Here is a 26,025-nt window from a genome sequence, read left to right as displayed (position 1 = left end):
TAATGACAATAAGAGTAGTAATTACAGTTGTCACTCAAAACAATAATAATGATGATATATAGATGTACTACTACTAATTATAATGAAAATACTGATATTGATAGTTACTGTTACCATTATCTTTATTGCTAGAATAATCATTTTATCATTCATTGTTGCAAGGCCTCACTTCTTTCAACGAAGCACGCAATATCGACTGCACTGTAAATAATTTAATACCTTCATTCATCTCTAGTCATACTTCCTCCAACGACAAGGACACCAATTCGGTCTACAAGTGTAGACTCCCATCCACGGGAATACTCTTCCAAGGAGAATTTACCTACCATCACTCCGAAAACCTTAGGGGGTATGAGCTTTAATGATATCCTATACATTTCATGTTCTCACATTAATATAATTCTGTGTGTATCATGCATATAACAGTATGGTGTGAACACGATGAATGAATGAATGTGTGTATATATGTATGTATGTATGTATGTATGTATGTATATTTTTGTGTATATATAAATTAATCTATATCAAAAAAAAATCGATTGTATGATCAATCACCTGAAAGAAGACACCACAAGTATGCTATAAAATTTTAGAGGTTTAAGTAAGAAATAATTGTTTTTCTCGTGTGCGCGATCGCTATCCATCGCCTTGGTTCATCGGCACGCACAGTCTCTGTAAAATTTTTGGTAATTATCCGCTAACTGCGGAAGAAATAGGTCTATGCAATATTTCGTGTAATCAAATATTTACAACAAAATCATACCTAACTTCAGATAGGACAGACAGTTTCTTTGAGTTATTCCATCATGTCGTCTTTTTGGGTGATGTTCGCTTTTCCGATGATTCATTATTCCGAAGGTTCGTTAATCCGAAAATGACAACAGGTTCGTTAAACCGAAAATGAAGGCATGTTCGTTTTTCAGATTAACGAGTTGTAACCGCCTTTTAATGTCTGATGTGTATTTTGTATCACGCATTTTCACGAACACAATCTTGATACATTATCATGTACCCACTTTGATCGAAGTCTGAATTATTGTAACTCATGACGGGCATTACATTATTCTTATTTCTTCCCGCATTCTCTTCTCTCTTAATCCTAATAGTGGCGTCTACTGCGTCCACAAAGTCTTCAACGGACGCACAGCCACCGAAAGAAGATTTTTCAGACAAAACAGGGGCAACACCAGGCGCCATCTTGCCTGACATTGGTTCAAGTACAAAGGGTGTGTGACTTAATTAACCGTCTACATGAAGATCGCGTTTTTTGACACATGATACAGTAGTTCGCACACAGTCTAGCTGCAAGTGGTAGTGACAAGAATACCCCCCCCCCCCAAGAACCAAGCATTTAGTGCATCTGAAGTCTATTAACCCTTCGTGCTTTGAGTGCCAGTTGCGAAGAAAAGACTACGGAAGACGATAACCATTAATGATGCAACGTTGCTCCGTGTTCTGATGGACTCTGATCAACAAAGTTAAACTCTTACATTTAGGGTGTGTACAGTTCTGGTCGAGGTGAGGATTTAGCTTTTAACGTTTTGCGAGATATTCAGAAACCACTCTATGAGATGTCAAAGAGCATGCAGTTCTAAGGGGTATCAAAAGTTTATTCGATGAAAATCGGTTTTGAAATGGCTGAGATATCCAAAAACAAGGTGAAACAAAGAGATCCTAATAAAGTTGTGGCATGTCGCCTTTTATTATTAGCACTTTTTTGGATCTCTCAGCCATTTGAAAATCAATTTTCATCAAATAAACGTTGAATCCTTCTTAAAATTACATGCTCTTTCATATTTCATAAGAGGCTTTTCATTATCTCACTTAGAAATGTTCAAAACATGAATCCCCACCTCAACCAGTACTGTACAGTTCCTTTAACAAAATGGTGGGTGCAACCGCGCCCTAGGAGGTGACGATGACAGTTTTCCCACTGATTTGTGCACCAAAGATCATAAAATCATTCGTTTCGTCAGTATAATTCAGCAACCGCGATCTCAATAGATATATGAGTATGATATTTTCTCAAGGACTTCATGTTAACGTAAAAATGATAGTGAAGATTTATGGCTTTTGTAACGCTATATTACAATCAGCCTAACTGATACCTCATCTTATATGAATGATTATGTAACTGTGATAGAAACCACTCATCTATAAGAACACGTGAAAGTCTTCGGGGATGAATCAATCCGGTCACTGGTGTCAATCGAATTTAGTTTCTCACTTCTTTGACTATGATAGGCTGAATAGAAGTAAAATGACTCCATTTCTGAATGAAAGTTAATTCTTTTGCTGTTTTTAAAACTTGAGAAAATATAAAAGATTGCAAAGAGAATGGATTTAGGGAGGAATCGTATGATTTTTTTTTTTTTTTTTTGCATACATTTGCTCAGTTTCCACCTCAAACAATTTTCATCAAGTTTTGTACCTGTGGTGTCACATTGGTATAGTTCACCAGTTCTTTTATTCATTTTCAGGAGTGAACATTGTGAAGGTATTCGTGACAGACTCTGGAGGAAACAAGCTGTACATGAGTGACCTTGACACCATGACCTTCACCGAGCTACCACTCAAACCAATGGAACCCTGGGACGTCGCCTACGACAGGATCGTGAACAGGCTCTACTGGTCAGAGACGGGTACAAAATCAATCTGGCATGCAAACCTCGACGGCACGGACCTACAAAACATTCCGAATTTTAGTTTCACGGGTGAACTGAAATTTTCGTTGTTTCCTTCCATTTATCTTTAATGTACTTCTAAATGTATACTGATATTTCAGCAACCAGGCCCCTAAATCTATGTAACTGCATAACCGAATGCTTAAGTATATTATACACCCCTCCAGTGGCGGAAATCTCAGATTCTCAAATCACAACGTTCAAATCATTTACCCCAAACTCATAATTTAACCGGCAATATGAAGAATGGGGAGAATACACACAACAGACAGATAAAAGATTAATTGCTGTACGGTGTTCTTTACTAAACATAATTGGATACATTGCCCAGCGATTATTGCTGTTTTGCTCTAATTTCAAAGTGTCTACATTCTTCTAAGTTTGCCTTCAAGCAAACAAGCTGCCTTTAAAGTCTAAAGCCCATTTAGCTATATAGGACTGTGAGGTCCAATTATCAAAGAATAAAAATATTTGGTTGAAAGATTTTCAGCTTCCTTCTCTACATAATAACTACCATTTAATGCTTTTAAGCTATGCAGACCCGTCTCTGTATACTTCAAACGTTTGAAAAATATAGCATTTCTGTTTCTGATTCACCACATTATTCATGACAATGTAGTTGATATCATCTTTAACTCGCCATTACGTTACGATTGGAGTCTAGTAATTATTGTCTTTTGATCCCCCCCCCCCCCCGTCGGCTCCCGATTTTAAACCCTGGTAGCTCCCTACGGAATCTCTATCGCCGAAGAGTCACGAAGAATAAACTGCGCGTTTCGCGACTTTCCCGCCATAAGATCCATCAAACTGGACGGTACGGACGAAATGACCATCGTCGGTGCGTCAGACAACGTCGAAAAACCACAGTCGGTACTTGTCGACGAATAAAAGAGGTATAGATTTAAGTTTCTGGAATACTCTCTTACAGTCTGCAAGTAGTTAAGTAGCAACCGTAGTTTTTCTCCATGGGCAACAGTTCTCTGCATTGATCATAATTATTGTATCAATACTCTTGACAATTATTGTACTCTGTAATATTAGTCAGTATAGTGTTTAAACATGCGGTACTCCATACACTGGAATATTTGAATTCAACCATTTTTAGATGATTATCATCATTGTCATTCATAATAACTGTCATATTTTTTTATTGTGTTATTATTGTCAGTGTAAATTTCACGTTGAACTTCATAATCGCAATGTCACTACTGTATACGCCTACGTGAAACGCCAATAACACTTTCTTGTAATGCTTGTGCTAAAAGAAAAGTACCAACGGTCTTTGAAGTCATTATCATAGCACAGGATTGTTTTCGTCGATGAAGTGGTAAATTTGAAGAGCGAAATTTAGAAATCACTTTCAAAATGTTTGATTCCATGTCTTTCCACTTTTTACTGTATTTATGTGAATGAATTTCCTCCTTTTTTAACATGATTTCCTAGTTATCTCTACTGGAGCGAACAGCATTCCATCAAAAGAAGCGACATCGATGGACACTTCAGGACGACGTTGTATACCGACAGCCAGTTTTCCTCAATAGTTGGCATGGATATTAATCTAGACGGTATGTCAAAAACAAACAATCAAACAAACAAACAAAGGCGACTTGAGAGGTTCTAGAAGTAATGACAATATACCAATGATATTGTGCTTATGACAAATGCTTCAATATATTATATTGTGTGACTAGATTACGCTATTGAAATCGAATCCATGATCAGCTCCAGATTTTTTTTTTTTCCTTGAAGGGGGGGGGGGGGGGCAGATATTGTATCATTTTATAAAGTTATGATTGGTCTAGACTTAGTCGTATCAAGACAAGAATGTTTAACATAGGTATTCTCCCTCTCTTTGTTTATGTCCTTTTTTCAATTTTTTTTTTCAATATTGAACGCATGCTATTTCGACATCAAAACGTAACAAGTGTAATTTAATGGTAACTCACATGGTTTACAGATTGTGACGGCCAAGAACCTCAGACACATTGTTTACACATTGCTCTGAAATAGATTAATTTTAAGACAATTTTAAGACATTGTTTACACGTTGCTCTGAAATAGATTAATTTTAAGACAAAGAAAATCACATCACTTCGATATAATACTATTATCTCATGACAATATCATGTACCGCGACCTGTGTCTCCTCCAGAGCAGCGACTTTATTTCACGGACGAGGGACAGAAAACGGTCGCCATCTTGTTCCTCGGGAACAACTCCGTCGAGATCCTCTTCCGCAACGCGGGCTTCTTTCCGCACGACGTCGCGTGGCAGTCTTTGGGGGCGCTCTCTACTGGACGGATCGGAACACGAACAGCATCGTCTCTTGTGACGTCATAGCAGGCGCCACGACCCAAAGTGGCACTCCCTGTTCTGGGGTCGAGGAACATGCAACAGGGACTTTTACAGTTGTGCGTAAGCTGCGCATTGTACGTAGCGTCACATAAGAAAGCTGTCACATCAGTGGTTCGGCCGGGTGCACGTCACGAGCCCGACACCCACAAGTCATACAGCTCACAAGTCATATAGCCCACGAGTTCGACACTAAGCAAACAAGGCCCATGAGACCGACACATTAAGCCCCGTGTTGTATCTGTCGACCTCGTGGGCTGTTTTTACGTAGTGTCGAACTCATGAACTGTATGACTCGTGGGTAGTATGACTCACGGACCTGTTTTCAATGCCGAACTCGTGAGCTGTACGACTAGTGGGAGTCGGTCTCATGGGATGACCCCGTTTGGCCATGCTACAAATAAATTGATGGAGTGATGTTGTTCTTTTCCAATGCATTTTGATAGTTCTCAATGAATAAATGCATCTATAACCGTTCAATTTTTGTTAGATTGTTAACAGATATGGATGACGCATCAGTTTCTTTGATTCTGCGTAAAACATTTCCTACAAAGTGATCCTCTTAAGTGATTCTAGTACATTAATTACAATCTTTGAAAAGGCAGGCAAACCTCCGTTTATTTTCTGTATTGCCATAGATGATGAACGGATGTTTTGTGCATAATGAAGGCTTACAGACGGAAGGGGGAGGAGGGGTAATAAATACTTACGGATTTGGGTCGGTTAAGTCAGTGACTATGAGGCCCCTTATCTGTTCTTTGAATTCTTTTCGACAAATGAAACAAAAGACAAAGACGAGAATACCATCTCGCCTCACTCCTTCTCTAATCGTAGAAGGCAGCGGATACTATTCATGGAACCACGGTATAAACTACATTCAATATACTTACTTATTCTTGATTACAGAGAAAAAGGAGCGTGTCTAATAAAATAAAATCTTACTCCATTCCATATGGGAACACGGTGGCCTGTGTATTAAGTCTATGGGAGTTTCAAAATTAAGTAGGCCTATGGGACGGGTTGATAACTTGAGTGAATTAAGTTTTACATATTTACTTTGAAAAATACGCCATTAGAAATGCAATTCATGTGCACACATACGTATACTGAAAAGTAGATATACATATATATATATATATATATATATATATATATATATATATATATATATATATATATATATATATATATATATATGTATGTATATATAGACGCACACAATAATGGAACGCTTAGGCGGTTCATTGTATTTTATTACTGAAATAACAATAATGATCTCATACCGGCCCGTGTATCTCTTCTGGTGTTATGGATATGTTGCCATATGAAACTACTCTAACTTGAACTCAAATGCATCTGTTCAACTGACGTGTTGAAAACAGTATAGCTTCAAACGTTATAATATGTCCATTATACCCTTCAATACAATATGTCAACATCAAGATACATGAACGACTAATTCTAAATTAACGATGGAACATATTATTATTAAGTTGAAATAGTTTCATTTGTATGTTGTAATTAACAGCTCTGCGCTTAGTTTGAATGATTGTGCAAGGAAATAAATGACTCTGTATGTGAACATCTTGAGAATTGAATCAGAAGTGAGCAATTTTTTGTATTTTATTGAGAAAGGAAAAAAGTCCCAAAGAACATTATCAAGCATACTCTGTATATACGTCTGATATGCGCAAAAGGGATTTCGTCAAAGAAGGATTTTAACCCATTAATATCGAGGTATAATTTCCCTTGATTCAATGTATTATTCATCCGCAAGACTCGCTTCCTTGTACAAGGTCGCGTGAATGTACTGCTCGCAGACCATTGCCGGATAAACATGGAATGTTGACAATTGTCATTTTATCTTGAAAACATTGAAAATAAGTTCTCAATTTATCTTGTAAGACTGAATGAAAAGAATGCTTTGACTTCAAACAGCAAGAGAAACAACTGAATTGTCAGAAAATATGGTAAATCAGTCATTTGTTATACAATATGTAGTACATTCAGCAAATATGTATGCTCATGTTTCATTTTTTTCCTTGTCCTGCCACAATGTGTTACGTTGCGTTACTTTCTTCCTTTTTTTCAGAAAAAAAAGAAAACAAAACACCAAAATATCTCTATACATATTGCATGAAATATTTGATTTCGTAATAGCTGGGTGTCTCTCTCTCTCTCTCTCTCTCTCTCTCTCTCTCTCTCTCTCTGTGTGTGTGTGTGTGTGTGTGTGTGTGTGTGTGTTTTGTAGTAACATGCCTTTTCCCGTAAACGATCAGACCGATATGAACAACAAATATACAATTCATTTTCACCCACCGACTATACAATGGATGCAAGTTCTAATTGTTGATGTATCATGTGAGCAACTGAAACCAGGTCACGTTTTGTTGAAACTTCCAATATAGCACGAAAATGATTATACATCCATCACAGTAATCACAGGTCGTAATTTCGTGACCGCCTGAAAAGTGCCCTGTTTAGAATCATTTGAAGCCTCATCGATTTTCTTACCTTCTGACGTAAAATTTCTCTGAATTGTTTAAATTTGACCGAAGATTTGTTGATGGTCGTAGGATAATTCGACCACACGAGTTCTGGCATAATAGTACGACACTGTGCCTTGTGATTTGATAAAATATTTGATTGATCGATTTGATTTGATTTGAATTTATTTCCACTTTGAGTTCACAAAATAAAAAAAAAAGTATGAAATAAACATAAATTAGTTAAAATGATTGCTACAGATATTACTGTACAATGTTTGTCCATTTATACTTCAAAAAAAATAATCGAAACAATAATACAGGTACTACAAGGTCATAGCATCACTTGCAATACTTGAGTAAAAAAAAAAAAAAAAAAAAAAAAAAAAAAAAAAAAAAAAAAAAGCAAAGTGGGGGAGACTAAATCAAAAGCATGGCTTGCATTACTTAGGCCCTCGGAAAAACAAAACAAAAACAAAAACAATCGAAGGCTGACAGTGCTATGGAGTACACAGAGTTATCCTAATATCAAGTCGAACACTAACGCCTGTCATTTCATTTCCGTATTATGTTAATGTCAGTTTGTGACATAACGACTTTGTTAGGAAGGTCTGCCCACATTTCCCCTCAATATACTTCGATGTGATATTGAATAATACACTCGTGATCATTAACTTTGTATTGTAAATACAATGGGGTAGATCATTAAAAAGGAATATGTTGATGGAAGTAGTAGTATCAGGACCTTTCGTCTATTCAAAATCGTATGAATGCACTCAGAAGAAATACTCCAGGTAAAATGAACAAAAGAAAATCATTGCATTGATAATTCACACTAGCAAAGTGCTTCTCGCAGCGTCTGTATAGCCAGGGAAAAGACAATGCCAGCCAATGTGAAAGCTTCGCGGTCGTAGTTTGTGTTTCGCATCACATCAAAATTTTCGTAACTTAAAGGCAGTCTTGTCTTTGTCTGTAACATTTTTTTTTTTTCTTGTCGCAACATTCTATTCATAAAACTCTTTGTTCCTTGTGAAGTATCTTGAAAGAGATCAGAGAGAAAGCTTCAAGAAGAAGGATATCAAGGACTGAAAAAAAAAAATTACCTCGAGATTTTGTCTCTATTTGTGTATGCCTGTATGTGTATAATATCAATGTCATTCTAGTGTTTGTGAGTACGCATGCGCATTCGTGTCTGTAATAGGAGCGCTCTATCAGCACTTTGTCTTTGCAAATTTCATGTGATGTTTTCATATGCGTATATTTGCTCCTTTGAAGTATAGAAGATGTGAAAGGGCAGAAAGAAGGGAGAAAGAGGCCAAACCGAAGAACCTTGAAGTATTGTATTATGCAGTATCGGTGGTGCAAGTTTTTTTACCTTTTAATAATCAGTAGACTATCAACGTAATGCATATCAAATACATGTATCACGCAATGTGTACACGTGGGAAGCAGTAATTATCAAAGGATTCTCGTTCAATTAATATCTCTGCTCAATGGAATTCAGACACTCTCAAAAACTCTTCATACAATCAGCAATCAGAAAAGGTCGATCCTCGGCACACACATTGTCATTGTATTAAACTTTAATACTTTCATTCTTCATCTAAACATTGTTTGGCTTTCAGCCTCAGGCACGAATCAATTAATAGTTAATGACAACTGATACGAGCAGCCGGCGAAAATACAATGCACAATTTTGCTCAGTAAGAGCATCTTTACTAGTGTGCTTTTCTATGCCACAAAGTAGTTCATGTCATACCCACTGTTCAGATGAATGTTTTGGGATGTTATATCAACTCGGAGTCCAAGGTTTGTGCTACAGTTCATTCTCCATAGTGACTTGGGGATGGAATGGTTGCATTCACTGCCGTAAGTCTTTTTGACAGTACAGACTTTGAAGGATTCACAGCTGATCGTTGAAAGCATAATGGTGAGCTGCGCTACACAAGGAATTGTTTCTTTCTTCATCATTGCTTTCCCCCTTGCTATTACAGATCTATTTCCAGAATCTGTAAAAATATGTTGACTTAATCTTATTTGACTTCATGATGATATAATACATAAACAGTGACTGAAGTTTTAGAGGAAATTTGAATTGTTATGGCGTTAAGTCCATTTGTTCAATTTGGCATATTATTATAAGACTGAGATGACATAAGACTGAAATAATCAATAATGAAGGTACCACAGAGTACTTTCTGATCTTAGTACCATGTGTTTATATGTTCATATCTTTGATCATGAACTTCAATATATATATATTTTTTTTCTATGTATCTATTTTTATATTATCATCATCATTATTGAAATTACGTCATAAGACAAAACCTGTGTTTGGAAGCGAAACTCCAAAGCTATTTGCTGCATATTTTTTGGTATTTGAGAGATGGGAAATGAAACCAATATGGACTCTGTGTTTGGAAGCGAAACTCCAAAGCTATTTGCTGCATATTTTTTGGTATTTGAGAGATGGGAAATGAAACCAAATATGGACTCTGTGTTCCACCTGTAAGCTATTATGCAATTTCGTTGATCGCCCTTAATGTTTATTTTTAATGAGGTCTTTGCCTGGAAAGATGAAATGTTGATGATTGAATTGTATGATATCATTATGAATTTCTTTCATGTATGCCTCTTGTATGTTTTCATCGATTTATCCTGTTTACAGATTTCACTTGGTGTTTGGATCTTGGCATTTGGCTTAATCTTAAGTTCAGCTGCAAAAGGTAAATATATGAAGTATAATATCTTATCTGTTCTGTGCATGGAAATGAAGGGGGAAAGACTCTCAAAATATTGTAGATATGTTTGTTTTGTTTATTTCCATCTTTGCAAAGAATGAATTAAACGGGATCTTTTACGTGCATGAGTTGTTACTCTCTCATACACGGGACCTCCATTTCATGTCCTATCCAAGGGACAGAGTGTTTTGCCTCTTGCTAGAGGGGACGGTATGCTTACACACAACATTGCAACGCGCCACCGACTGAGCCAAATCAGCCAACTGGGGATAAACAAATGAATACAAATCTCATTCACTGTCGAGTAATTGTGTGTCGTTAGCTCGGTGACCAAACTCAGGGGTAGTCTAACATGTAGCTGTTACTTCTAAGATCTCATCAATGTAACCAATCATTTGAAATTTAATAAACTGCTTGTAGTTTGATCCGCATAGTGGCTCCTTTCATATCAAAGACAGACTGGCACAACTGTTCCCCGACATTACTATGCATGATGACGCCTGCAGATTGCCAGCAAATACGCCTTTGTATCTGGGCTGAGATGTCCAGGAGGAGCCATGTTTTCTTGCGCATTCCCATATGATGGTGATGGCTGTTCCTTTCTGCACAGTTCTGTAGGCAAAAGGTTGCTCACACTTTGGGCATGTTGTTCCATACACAGTTTTCACAAGCTCAAGTAGTCTGCCTTCAAACACAATGTATTTCTTCTCCTTTATAATTGCCATCTCCTCTGCTTCCTTTCCATCATCTTCATCATCGGAGACATCCTCGGTGACACTAAGCTCATGGTCAAACACATCTAGGTCCTGTCCTTCTAGCATTTCATCCTTCACTCTGCACAAACAAAATTGGAAAAATGTATGTCGGCATTTTTCGGACATAAAGTTTCTCACAACTGTATTTACAAATTAATCACTTGACTTATTCTTTTCTAATCAATAATGAGAAGGTTAAAATATGCTTGTGTATACTGAAAGGGGATGGCTAGTAACTGATCAGTGGGAATGCTAGGGGATGATTGTTCCAATCCTTTAAGAGTATATTATATATCTATTGTTGTGTGAAAATTATTTGCTTCAGAATGGTCTCATATTCAAGTAATGTGCAGTTTAATGTTTCCAGGTTATCTTGCCTGTTGAGTGTCGGGGCGATGGTTAATGGGCCGTTAACAATCGCCCCGTCACTGTACTCTTGTAGTCTTAAATGAATCCCACAAGGATTGGAGCAATCATCCCCCAGCATTCCCACTGATTCCAACTGATCAGTTATGAGCCATCCCCTTTCAATGAATATTTATGAAATATGCACTGTCTTATGATATTATAAATTTTGAAATTATTCAATGTTATCACATTGTGATGCTCAAGTTTGTGGAATCAGCTTTTCCAGTTACTACGAATGTTGATCGATAACACACTAGACTTAAACATACACAAAGGATGTCTCAGAAGCAATGGCCTCATATTTAGGATATGTCTGCTGCTGAGGACGAGGAGGAGGGTAACCTGTGTCAGAATCTGACTCCGACAATACCATGGGCTGCCCAACTCTGTGTTGAAAGACAAGAATGAGAAAATAAACATTAGTATTAAACAATTTACATGTACTACCAAAATTCCATCAGGAAGAATCCACAAACCTCAATTCAGTAGCCTACTCTCTATGTAAATGAAGAACATATTGAACCTGAACACATAATTCTAGATAAATGCACTTTACATGTATTAAAAATAATGGGTAATTAAAGCACATCTACATGTAGTGTACATGTATGCCTTTTGTCATTATCCCTGGTTCTTATGAACTATTATGTTTTTCCAAAGCATTAATTGAGAAATCAAATATTACTGGAGTAATAAAAAAGCCCAAAAGAAATCACAGGCATACCGTGATGGACTTTCAGAACCAGCTGCCTGAGTGGATGACGGGAGGTTATCTGTGTGTGGGTCAGGTTCCAGGGATGCAAGTGGTGGCTGTTCATGACTGTTTTTGAATGGAGACAGCTGAATTTAGTACTTCATGTAAATTCCTTCTACATACATATATTTATACCATAAAAATATTCTGAAATGAATGTAAAGCATAATTCAACACACCAATATCTTATTCTTTAAGATGAATCTTTAATACGTAATATTTATATATAGTATATATTATATCATTGCATGTCTTCATGCACTTTATTGAACGGTGCTACATGTACGTTCACCAGAGGTAAAAGGATGTAGGTTCATATCTGGAATACTTGTTGAAATATATGTTTAAACATTTTATCTATACGCTTCATATAATTCTTTAATTGTATCTAGTATTTCACCAAGTAATCTCAAAAAAATGTGACTGCAAATGAAAACCAACTCCTCTGTTACAGTTTGTAGGACAAATTACAATACACCTTTTCACCATACACACTCTTCTGGTTTTAGAATGTGTTATGATTTCAATGGAACATGAGGTATCAAGTTGATGGGAATATTGATAATTTTAAAAAGTTTATACTTGATACAAGACTGTCAATTTTATTTTCTTAGGACTGGGGATATTTCTTCACTCAGAACAAGGGTTGAGGTTTAAAAGGTGTGTACAGTTTTGGTCGAGGTGAGGATTTAGCTTTTAACATTTTGCAAGATATTCAGAAATCACTCTATGAGATGTCTAAGAGCATGCAATTCTAAGGGGTATCAAAAGTTTATTTGATAAAAATCGGTTTTGAAATGGCTGAGATATCCAAAAACAAGGTGAAACAAAGAGATCCTACTAAAAGGCGTGGCCTGTAATCTATTATTATCATTTTTTTTTTGGATATCTCAGCCATTGAAAAACCAATTTTCATCAAATAAATGTTGAATCCTTCTTAAAACAAGGAAAAGTAGAAATTACGCGGTGCGTAAAATATGTCCCCGCCGGAAGTAGCATTTAGTAGCAAAATGTACAATATCGGTAAAAAATCAAGGTCAAAGGTCAAAGAAGTCAAAGGTCAGTAATTCTGTGTAGAAGTTTTGAAGCCCTCACCTAGTGCCATCACAAAAAGCAAACGGAATCGAAATTGGGTTTTGATAGAAATGGCGAAGGAGTAGCATTTTGTAGCCAATTTACAATATAGGTCAAAATCAAGGTCAAAGGTCAAAGAAGTCAAAGGCCAAAATTTTGTGTAGAAGTTTTGAAGCCCTCACCTAGTGCCATCACATAAAGAAAACGGAATCGAAATCGGGTTAGAAATGGCAAAGGAGGAGCATTTTGTAGCCAATGTACAATATAGGTCAAAAATCGAGGTCAAAGGTCAAAGAAGTCCAGGGTCAAAATTCTGTGTAGAAGTTTTGAAGCCCTCACCTACAGACTGTAGTGCCATCACATAAAGCAAACAGAAATGAAATTGGGTTAGAAATGGCAAAGGAGTAGCATTTTGTAGCAAAATGTACAAGGCAGGTCAAAAATCAAGGTCAAAGGTCAAAGAAGTCAAAGGTCAAAATTCTGTGTAGAAGTTTTGAAGCCCTCACCTAGTAACATCACATAAAGCACACGGAATCGAAATCGGGTTAGAAATGGCGAAGGAGTAGCATTTTGTAGCAAAATGTACAATATAGGTCAAAAATCAAGGTCAAAGGTCAAAGAAATCAAAGGTCAAAATTCTGTGTAGAAGTTTTGAAGCCCTCACCTAGTGCCATCAGATAAAGCAAACGGAATCGAAATCGGGTTAGAAATGGCGAAGGAGTAGCATTTTGAAGCAAAATGTACAATATAGGTCAAAGGTCAAGGTCAAAGGTCACAACTGAAATTCTGTGTAGAAGTTTCAAAGCTCCCATGTAGTGCTATCATATAAAGCAAACAGAATCAAAATTGGCTCATAAATGACAGAGAAGTAGCAAATTGAACATTTTGATCACACACGGACGCACAGACAGACAGACGGACGGACAGACAGACGGACGGACACACGGACACACACACGTACGGAGCCCGTTTCATAGTCCCCTGCTCGAACTCGTTCGGCGGGGACAATTACATGCTCTTTCATATTTCATAACAGGTTTCTCATTATCCCACTGGTAATAGGAATGTAAAAAACATGAATCCCCACCTCAACCAGTACTGTACAGCCCCTTTAAGTGTAGAGTTTAACAAGTGTAGTACGTACTGTGATGGAATTCCAGAAGCAGTGCTACCAGTTGAGGGAGGTAGGTCACCTGGATCCAGGTCAGGTACTGTGGTTGTATGCTTTGGCACTTCATGTCTGCATTGAAGGACAGATAGAACATAACAAATATGGCCACTTATGCCACCAAAAAGATAATTTGATAGAGGTGCTGGAATAAATGCACATTTTGCAATGGAGTGGTGGGTGAGCATTCACCCCTCATACATGAATTACTTGAGAGAAATTTGATGTTTAAAGTTCACATGTATGCCTTAAACATTCGTTCCAAAACTTATCAGTGCATCTAAACAGAATGTAGTATCATCGGAACAAAGTCTTAATGAAATACAGTTAAACTCGCATAAGTCGATCTTCTCGGGACTGAGCAAAACACATCGACTTAGGCGATTTTCGACTTGTGCGTAAGTCGAAAAAATCGACTTACAGTTTCACCACAGGTACATAAATGTATGTTTAATGTACATGTATGTTGTCTACTCTGGAGCCGAGAGCTGGAGCGGTGTGCCGCAGCACGGGTCGCCCAACAGGGCCGCGGCTAACTTTGCATGGACAGTGCATTAGTATTGACACAGGTCCGATTACTTTACACCCTTGTTAAACCTTGGGGAAGTGAATATGAACGATATTTGAGCAGTGATTGATTCCAGTTTACCATACCGTGGCTTGAAATGCGTGTAGAGGTGCAATTCCGATTTACCCGTGCCCGTAACTTTCCCCCTACTTTCCGCTTTGAAAACTCAGCAGCTTCATCCATTATAACACTCCACTGCACAGCGCTGCAAATGCCAAGCTACATGTACACTGCAAGCTCAATACTGTACATGTAAATGAACGCATACGTGTACTGTACGAACGCTGTACGTACGTAGCGCGACAGCTGACAGGGCTGTACCAGCGGACCTCCAAATACGAAGAGAGTTAAACGATCCCATGCGATCGCTTTGAATTTTGATTTTAGGTCATTTTTTTTTTGTCACCTCAAACTCATCTGACAAACAAAATAATGATGAGTAATAAATCATGAATAATAAATGACAGTGATTTATTACACAATAAAATCTTATTCGACTTAGGCACAGTGAGTTCAATGGTTTTTTCCGTGAAAGTGTTCTTGGAATTTCATTGACTTAGGCGAGTATTCGACTTAGAAAATTTGACTTGTGAGTGAATTAATACACGTACGTCAATGGGGAAAAATCTGGACTTTTTAAAATAATCGACTTACGCGATTATTCGACATATGCGACGTCGACTTAGGCGAGTTTAACTGTATAACCTCCTCCCTTGGCGGAGGTAATAAAAATAAACAAATAAAAAATAAATACCAATATAATGAAATGCTGTCACACCCATACACATCAGAGGGTTCATGCCGAAAATACATATAAAATTATCCTTCAAGTATTTATGTCTTAGACTTACCGAGGTCAGATATTGGTAGAGTTTTCTGGGATGTTGGTGTATAATAAAGACATACTGTAAAAGTGGATATTTTCGCGCGACTAATTTTTCGCGCTAGGCCGGGTCAGAAGAGTTTCGCGTGTTTTTAATTCCGCGGAATCAAGACATCACGCACAGGAACGTATGGCAAGCAAAAATATTCGCGTGTTTTTATTTTCGCGCTAGTTTCTGGTTGCGCGAAATGCGCGAAAATTTCAACACCGCGAAAATTTCCACTTTTACAGTACACAATCACACAATTTCATGCTGCGGGCAATCAACTGGAATGCAGCCCACTTGGATGATCGTACAGTGACACATTCTGCACTCCATTTGAATATTAAGGTATTCGATCTTTGTCCTATGCCCTGTAACTAAAACCACTACTGGTTTTCCCTTAAAAACTTTCATCAATTGCCCATCATTTCACCAATAGTCTGTTGCAAGGAAGAAAAGAAAACACACACACAAACCAACCTTCCTGAAAAAGACGGGAGCAGGGCCTTCTGTGTGTGAGGAGTTGGTGCTTGGATTGGTTCTGTAAAATCAATGAAAGTACTGAATGAGTAGTTGTAAATCATTTCTCATGAATATAGTCTATAATCAAATACTTTGCTGTGGTGATGTGAAATGATAATGTGAAATAAGTTTTATTTTCCATGCTTTTTTTTTTTTTTTTATAGTTGCACTCTATTAAAATGAACATTCTATACTTCATTACCACTGAAGAAGTTGGTCTTCTGAGTATGTGCAGGGGTAAAATCGGAATGGATTTTTAGCATTAAAAAGTCATTTTCTAGAGTAGATATCATTGGAAAAACTCAAAAATATGTGAACATGCTCATCTATATGCTTTGTAGAACAGTATATTTGATGACTAAAGAAATACTGTCAGAAGTTTTTCAAAACTGACAAGATGACAGTCACAAATTAAAGCTTGTGCGTACATTTTTGCTGCATTCTTGTAACCCTAATCCCGTGTTCAACGTTTTGTGTGATTATTCAGCAACGCGAGATGCCCTTTCCACTACATTTTATGACTTTTTTCTTTCAAGTATCATACAACTTTTGAGACCCGGGCATGCCGTTTTGAAGCCATGCCTCTTTGAAGAAATTTTGTCAACCCCAAAATTGCTCAAAAGCATGATTTTGTGTACTAAGCCAATGTAAATTGCGCTTTTGCAATCAATTCATATAAAAATTATTCTTTTTTTTATCTTCCATGGGTGATGATTTATTTTAGCCTGATTATGCTTAAAAAAGTTTCTATGAAAAATTTCTATGAAAAATTGTGATGAAAAAACAACAAAAAAGTAAAAAAAAAGAGGAATATATAAGAAATTCAAGAAATAATGTAATACATGTACATACAACAGAATTTTAAAGCTGAATTTTTACATCAATATTGTAATTGTTGAGGTAATTGAAAATATGTTCACTAAAAATAAGAAGTCTTGGAGCTAAATTTAGTGATTTATGGGCGACAAAATATTTTGCATAAATTAGCATAAATTTATATAAAATACATTAATTAACATTTGAAAAATCTAACTACACAGTCTTGTAGATTACATCAACATCTACCTTTGTGTACATTTTCTTGAGAATTGCGCGATCAACACCACCGAGATCTGAAGGGTTTTGCCCCCCCGTTTCAAGTCTCTCAAAAAGCCTGGTGGGATTAGGGTTAACGTAAAGAGTAATAACTATATCTTTCACAGGCTGTGCGAGGTCTGAGGGCAGAGGGCACTATCTTTTTTTTCTTTTTCTTTTTTATGGACTTCGCTCACCAAACAAGGTTTCCTTGGGACTGGCTATGGTAGGAATGTTTTCTGCAGATGAAGAGGCTTTTTCGGAATCTCCAGACAGCCGGCATGACCTGTGGTATGATGGAATGGGTAACATACAATTTCAACACAAACATAATAAAATATGAAATCATATAATATGGAATAACAAAGATAATTATTCTAATGATAGTAACAATAAGAAAAAAAAATAATACAAATAACAATTACTAGTAGGAAAACTATAACAATAACTAGAAATGTCGCTACGGCGACTGGTGTATGCCTCCGCCATAATGCATGGTTCTCCTAATAGGTCTATAGTACAATGTTTTGACAATGTGTGATGACAGTTTCACACAATTGGCAAAATATCAAAATGACAGGTTTGCCACAAATGTGCTGAATGTTCACTTTCCTAGAACTAGGTTCAATTGGATGAATGATTAAAACGTCAGAGTGCAGGTATTTGGGGGAACTGATGATTTTCACTTGACTTTTGACCCTTTTACAAGTTTATGCATTGAGTAATTTTCAAGGTATTGAGAAAAAGTATAATTTCAGTATCAAATGGTAAAATAGTATTATCGAAACCTGGCCTTTGACCTTTGACCCCACAGTTCCAAAGAGAATCACTGTTAGGTTGAACATGCATAAATATGTAAGTTTCATGATAATACCTTGAGTTACTTTTGATATATGGAGGAAGAAGTGCAATTTCGCACTTTCACTTGACGTTTGACCTTTGACCTTTTGGCAAGAAACTTCCAACAGAATATATATTGGGTTATACATGCATACATCAAGTTTAAAAAAAAAATCCATCAGGCATTGCATAAATATAAGGAAAGTAGTGATATTTTTGAGGAGTTGACCTTGACCTTTGACCCCTGACCTTTGACCCATGACCCCCAACTTCCCTAGATAATCACTGCCCATCGGTACATGCATATATACTAAGTTCCATGAAGATACCTTGAACCATTTGTGAGATATGGAGAAAAACATGAAATTTCAACCTTTTTTTCACAAAATAACCTGTGACCTTTGACCTTTGACTCCGTGACCCTAAAATCGAAACAGAGTATTATCCCCCCAGGATATACCCTCATACCAAGTTTGACGCAAAACCACCTCACGGTTCTTGAGATATCGACAAAAACAAAACCGGACTGACGTACGGACGGACGGACGGACGGACAGACGACCCGAAAACATAATGCCTCCGGCCACTTCATTGGCGGAGGCATGAAAATCTAACAAGATCTCAGGAGATTAAACATTACACATGATGTGAAGAAACTAAAAGAAAATAAAAGGAACATTTTCAAAAAGACAGATTGTCAATTCTGAGATAGAACAAACATATACTGTACATGTTTCTATGTTACTGACCACATGGTAAAAATTTGTCACTGAAAAAAAAAAAATCTTGATACAAATTTTCTTGTTCTCTAAGAATACAAAATGTAGGCCTGCTTTCACATATCCCAACAACTCAATCTCCCACATTTGTATTTTTCTTGCACACATTCGCTCACCCATTATCAACATCAACTGATACGATATTGCAAGTTTTCTACGAAATACGCATGTGCAATACAAACCCGAAGTAATCGTGGTCATAATGCAATCCTGAAGTACTACAAGTCTGGGACGTAACTCCAGGGGGTGGCAGTGTGGCGATGTCTTAAGAAATAAACATTTGGTAATGTGTTAAAAAGTTGTCCTATTCTTTTTTTTTCTTCTGTTACACGGTATGATGCTTGCTGATAGGCCACTTTAATCCTTTTTTTTTTCATTACTTCAAAGGGTTCATAAATTAATTTGTACTACATGTGATATGCAAACATCTACTGATTGCTATGAAGTATCAGCCCCACAGAACTCTACAAAAGTCAAAGGTCTATTCATGGTCCCTTCTCTTTATATTGTGTTGTTTTTAACTCTTCACAAGTCAAATTTTCCCTAAGTTAAAGCAATTTCTTTTGTCCAACAGAGTCAACTTAGGCAAAATTAAATACAGTAAGGTGAAATGAGTTTAAGGCTTAGCATACACACAAAATTAATTGCTACACTTGTATGTGAATATACATTTGTACACACAAATACAATGCCAGTTACAATAACTAAGTTACTGAGGTTCAGTACGTTATTAAGTCTGAAGTGAATTCTCCTTTACATTTCCATAGGTACATGTACATGTACATACAAAGAAATTGTATGTACATGTACATACAAAGAAATTGTGAGTGCATAGTGGAGTGGTTCATCCACCTTCATGTGTAGCTCTTTAAGCCCCGGTCACACAGCACTCCACGTCTAAATCACATACAAAAAGTTATGAAAATCTGGTGGACGTGGTCGTAAGTGGTAATTTTTCGGTCAATTTTGGTTTGGCCGTGCTTTGTACGGGGTATGGCCGTTGGCGGCTGTTCCACTGCTGAAGCACTGCCTAAGCACGGCAAACCACGTCCAGCCACGTGTATGTACGCGGAAAAATCAATTTGTCAGTGATAAGCCGCTAAACACACGCTATTTCCTGTGATACCAACGCGTAACATGCGTCCGATGACCGTGCTCTGCCTGTGACAGACCGCTAAACTTTCGCGTCTTACCGCGTCTCCCCAAGTTTTAATCACTGCCGGAACACGGATTATCACGTGTGTTTCACGTGTGCTGCACGTCTTTACCACATATGCCGCCCATGGTTGTCTGCAGAATAAAATTTTGAGCAGTTCAAAACTTTTTACCGCGTCCGACGCCCTTCCGATTTTTCCTGTGTCCTGCCACGTCTATAAATCGACCGTAGCTCGTCTTAAACTCGACATCAACACAAACAATATCGTCTGCTTTACGGGAGACCACTTTTTGACCTGTTTTGGCCGTGATTAAAGCCATAAAGCGCTGTGTGACCAGGATTTTACGTAAGATGTCTTTTACAATATTGGCTCGACAGTCTCACATCTTCATGATTTCTCTTTTACGCTTCTCAAGACTTTGTAACTATACATGTATTTACATATCTTTTTTTTTTTTTGAAGGAAAGAAAATAAACATTCATACCACTTCCAACTTTGGGAGTTGCTCGTACAGGCGTCACTGGCCCTGGCCGAGTCTGTGAATTGGACTCTGCAGAACTGCATACAAATGGTGAAAAAGAAAAACATATATCTATGTTCATTCAAACTCTACGAAATCAAACTATGTTCTAAGTACTGATCAATGTACCACACTACCAAGTCCCCCTCATTCAAATGTTCCTACATGTATATAATATACAGATTCAATATGAGAAGAAACAAGACTTGAATTTAGATTGCAAACATATACAGTGTACTCCCATTATAACGAAATGCTCGGGACCAGCAGTTTTCGTTTGTTATAACGAAATTTCGTTAAAACCGAACAAATACAATATATATGTACAGTTTGTATAACGAAAACAAGGAAGCCACGCATATATGATATTCTGTTTGTTGAATACTCGTCATACACTGGAAAGCTATGCGAACAAAAAAACAAATAGTTAATCAATTTTAGATTATTGTATTACAATAACGCAAGTCCCCATCGGAAACTGTGCGCGACACACCAAGCGAACACACAGTGATGTGACGCGTTCGCCCATGCAGAGATGCTGTAAATGCCTTGTTCCGCTGCGTATTTTCTAATGCAATCCGCATTTCGTTATAACGGAGCACATTTCTTTTGTTTTTCTTTGTCAGTGGTGCTCGGAAAAGACTTCGTTATAACGAAAATTTCGCTATAACCGTGTTCGTTATAAGCGAATTTAGTACCATAGACTTTAATGGCGATAATTTTGGGACCAGAAGTTTTACTTTGATATAGCGAAATTTTGTTATAACCGTGTTCGTTGTAACGGGAGTGCACTGTATTGATCAAGCAGAATCAATAAAATCTCAGAAGTTGTTTAACATAATACATAAAGTTCTGTGATGCAATTTGCAACACTTTTACACAGAGCTATGGTTTGCCCCGTTACCTAGAATATGTGTGATCATGGAAGAAACCTTTCCCTATGGAAGTGTCCTCCACAGAACTACACTGCTCAGTGCTATGTGATACTGATGACAAGTGTGATGAACCTGCAATGAAAATTGGAGGGGGAAAATAGCAGAGTTGAAGGACAGTCTAAAAATCACATGTGAAAAAAAAAATATGTGTAACCAAATCTTTGCTAGAAAGATATGCTTGGAATGCACACATCATACATTTTTGTATGAAAGTCTAAACTGAATTCCCATGGATGGTTTCTTCAGTTGGTAAATCAAAGATAGAAGGATTACACTGCTGACAGCTTTATGATATTTTTAAGGAAAAGATCAATTAAATGTAGTAATTTGCACTCTTTATTGTTTTACCAATATGAAGAAGGTGAGCATTGTATCACCTGCCTGACACACACTACAATGTTGTATATATGCAAGAAGCATGCCGGAACCCTTTTGTTTGACTAGGGAAACTCACAGTTACAGTTCTGTCAGCTTAGCCTGGTGTGAATAACCTTAAAACACAACAAAGTCGACCATTAAAACTCATAGTAAAGTTCATGGCAAATAAAATTTAATGCCTCCTCCAGGCAGAAGCATAAAGAAATTATTGTCTATCTCCCTCTTACACAAACGCATAATCCACTATTTTCTCAACAATACAGTGTGAAGGATAACCATCATAAGTAAACCTTTCACAAGTATTTTGACGTAATGTGTGAAAAATGCCCTACAAATTAATGAAAATCACCGACAGTTGACCTTTGACCATAGTCAACTCACTGTAACCTCGCAAAGCCATTGGGTTACCTTTGTTCCATTCGAACACTGATCACCAATCAGAGGCATACTTTTGTACCTTTGATCAACAGATTGGGGATGTGTCCCCCCACACCATCCTCGTAGTTATGCCACTGATACCAAGGTACCAATTAAAGGGACTGTACAGTACTGGTTGAGGTAGGGTTTCATGTTTTGAACATTCCTAAGTGAGATAATGAAAAGCCTCTTATGAAATATGAAAGAGCATGTAATTTTAAGAAGGATTCAACATTTATTTGATGAAAATTGGTTTTCAAATGGCTGAGATATCCAAAAAAGTGCTAATAATAAAAGGCGACATGCCCCAACTTTATTAGTATCTCTTTGTTTCACTTTGTTTTTGGATATCTCAGCCATTTCAAAACCGATTTTCATCGAATAAACTTTTGATACCCTTTATAACTGCATGCTCCTTGACATCTCATAGAGTGGTTTCTGAATATCTCACAAAATGTTAAAAGCTAAATCTTCACCTCGACCAGAACTGTACACACCCTTTAATGCTACTTGCTGAAGTTCATACCTGTATGGAATATACAAACTGATAAGTTCATTGCCCCTTGACCTACACATGTGTGACCAATATCTGTATTAGAATTCAAACAATAGATTCTTATGAACTATTGCTCATCGACAACTTTCATACCAATCAACATCCCCAGTGGATACTCCTATACGAAGATGTGAAGGTAAATAAAACTGTAACTTTCACGTACAAGGGTATTGTACGTACACTACCTCTTTAGTACTTACTGCCACTGACCTGAAACTGTAACCAAACTTTAACCGAATTTCAACTTTAAAGGATTTAATAAAAATCCCTTTTCCAGAATTTACATTTAACATGCTTGTAGAGATTCACATGAAAAGATTATTATTATTATTATTATTATTATTATTATTATTATTATCATTATTATTAATGGTATCTGTATTCAACAAATCATTGATCGCAGCCAGAGGCTGAATTACAAATGATTTTACAAGAGTGAAAAATATACATACACAGTATTACATAAATATACAAATGTAAAATCACAAAATCAAAATAACACGCAGGCTCACACAAAACAAGAACAATTCGAACAAGAAAGAAAACTCTCAGGCACTTCATACACAAAAAATAATGAAAGTTTGAATTGACGTGGATCGCTGACCCTAAAGTTTCCAAAACAATCACTGCCAATCAGTACATGAATATTCATGGTAAGTTCCATGAATGTCGATTGTACCTTAAACCATTTCCGGATACACTGTATGAGGGGGAAAAAAAATTGGAATTGTAACTTTTTTTCCCTTGATGTTTGACCTTTAACCCTAATATTTCCAAAACAATTTACACTCCACTGGATCACATGAATTTGGTTTCAAGATTATTGGACAAAAAGTCTTGGAAGTACAGCTTTCCAAGTTTGACTAGTATAAATGCAATATACATTGTAGATCCCTGAAACTTTTGCCAAGTTTATAAAAGTTATATCAAAATTCCTTAACCAAACTTAAAATGTAGGGCCCATAAATATGGTTAAAGAGGAGACTTTGCTACAGTGTATATCATTTAAATCAGGTTTAAGATAATGGGGACAAACAGTATTTGAATCACAGCCATGAAATGTGGCTATGCGAATTCAACCTGGATTGTTGACGCTGCTGCTCGGAAAAGTGACCTCTCCAGGTCTAGATTCTGCTCTGCAGTCAAGACAAAATTCATTTTGCACACGAAATACTTTAAATTCTCAATATTGTGATGATATAAAACTTACCACTACTTGTGATTCCCTGACTTGATGAATGGGATGTCAATCTGTATTTGAAAATAAAAAGAGGAAAACTCAGAACTATTCAATCACGGGAAAATGGGCTCTATTTCTTTATGAACAATAAAAATGCTTCAAAAGCTCCAGAAGTGGGAAGGAGCATGAGCAGTGACACATAACATCATATCTGTAAATTTTCATGTAATTCTATTCTGCAATGTAAGAAAACACAGAAAAATAATTTCTCATGATTCGTTACAAACAACTGCTTCACTTAGTATCTAACACTAGATACAGATATTTTGATGCTGATTGACCTCGATTTGTATTCACTGAACTTCATAATGGAATACTTCAATTTTAAGACAAGTTTGTAATTTTCTGTTTATTAATAGGTCATGGTAAAGGGTAGAATCACAGCGACATTATCGATTCTGCAATATTAAAGACAAGTCATTTGTTTGTAAAATGATTATATAGTGATCAGCCTACACCGTATTTGGTCCATCTAATCATCTTTATCATGTTATGTATCACACAGTCATAAAACAGCGTGCAGAATTGTACAGTTGCTTGTACTTGTACTGAGCATGAGATCGCATCTGCAGAAGGCAGAGTGTTTTGCCTCATGACTCAGTCTGAAGAGAAAAGCCTTTAACTTCGGACTACCTTGGTCTCTTATAGCCTTAGTGTTACAGAGATGCCCTATGTTACATCCATGTACAATTGTAGATTATTACATGAATATAGTTGGCACTAATGCAGTTTTGTTATATGCATATCCTCCTGCCAAAAATTATGTTCTGCAGAACCAAATTTCACTTTGAGGTAAAGCCGATCACAGGAAGGGATGATATCAACGTTGAACTTCACCAAAGTCAATTCCAAAAGATCATCCACAGCCACAGGCCGCAATTGCACAAGCTTGCATCCCTAGAATTGCATTTTCAAACTGCAGACAGTTAACAAAATACATGCAAGAATTCCCATCGTGTAATGAACATGGACATCACAGATTTTTGAGTTGCCATTTTTAAATGGGATACTAGTCTTTGAGCGTGTTTATACAGAGAAGCAAAATACGCGCTCATGCCGGCTCATGCCGTCTCATGCCGGCTCATGCGAGAGGACCTCTCGAATTTTGCTCTGTATAAACACGGCGTATGCCGGCATACGCCGCCAAATGCAGGCTCATGCGAGAGGTTCCGTCCGCCACCTTTTGAGGTGGCCGATGCGAGAGGAGCCTCGCGTATTTTGCCGTGTGTTTATACAGACGACCGAAATTCGAGAGGTAACCGGAAAGCGTGTATTTTAATATCTGTCATGATCGAACCACGTCTTCTCCTTCTTACTGAAAAACTAGATTTCAATTGATCATTTGGCCGGGTGGTTGTCAAAAGGAACGTTACAAGAATGACCTTCAAGCTTGGTGGTCCTGATGACTTTGCCAGTGCCATCTTGATTTTTAAAATTTTTTCCCATCATGCAATAAACTGCACTGCGAACGTGACGCCCAAATATTTAGCCTCATCCACATTGTGAAGTGCTGTTACATGGATGGAATGTGGAGTTGTAGCATTGATGTTGTTTCACATGTTGGTGATTCACCGATCAGCACCTCATACTTGTCAGCCTTGAAGGACATGAGCCACTTTTGTTCCCAATTCTGGACGTTACAAAGGTTTTGGTGAAGGGTTTCTGTGTCAGCGATAGTGCTTATAATAATGATCAGTAAAGGAGGGCATCGTCAGCATAGAGTCAAATGGATGATGAAACGCACTCGGGAA

General features: G+C 37.1%; 1 protein-coding gene across 2 annotated transcripts; it reads right to left on the bottom strand.

Annotated features, from left to right (window-relative positions):
• Window positions 1-8,916: 8,916 nt before the first annotated feature.
• Window positions 8,917-21,751, bottom strand: LOC140242640 (uncharacterized). 2 transcript variants are annotated; one of them, XR_011902144.1, is made up of 5 exons: window positions 21,653-21,751; window positions 20,713-20,786; window positions 19,254-19,335; window positions 17,650-17,738; window positions 16,351-16,397 (listed from the first exon to the last, which is right to left on the bottom strand). XR_011902144.1 is itself a non-coding variant. In XM_072322394.1 (4 exons), the coding sequence occupies exons 1-4, from the start codon at window positions 17,762-17,764 to the stop codon at window positions 10,707-10,709; spliced, it is 684 nt and encodes a 227-aa protein (XP_072178495.1). In that variant the 3' UTR covers window positions 8,917-10,706. The 2 variants fall into 2 exon arrangements, 1 of the variants encoding a protein (XP_072178495.1); XM_072322394.1 differs by lacking the exons at window positions 19,254-19,335; window positions 20,713-20,786; window positions 21,653-21,751 and adding exons at window positions 8,917-11,097; window positions 11,696-11,812 and having other exon boundaries at window positions 16,337-16,397; window positions 17,650-17,764.
• Window positions 21,752-26,025: the final 4,274 nt, after the last annotated feature.

The sequence above is a fragment of the Diadema setosum genome, chromosome 19 (assembly GCF_964275005.1).
Source record: "Diadema setosum chromosome 19, eeDiaSeto1, whole genome shotgun sequence".
NCBI classification, from domain to species: domain Eukaryota; kingdom Metazoa; phylum Echinodermata; class Echinoidea; order Diadematoida; family Diadematidae; genus Diadema; species Diadema setosum.
The sequence above is the reverse complement of the archived record's forward strand: the minus strand, read 5'-3'. Positions and strand labels throughout refer to the sequence as shown.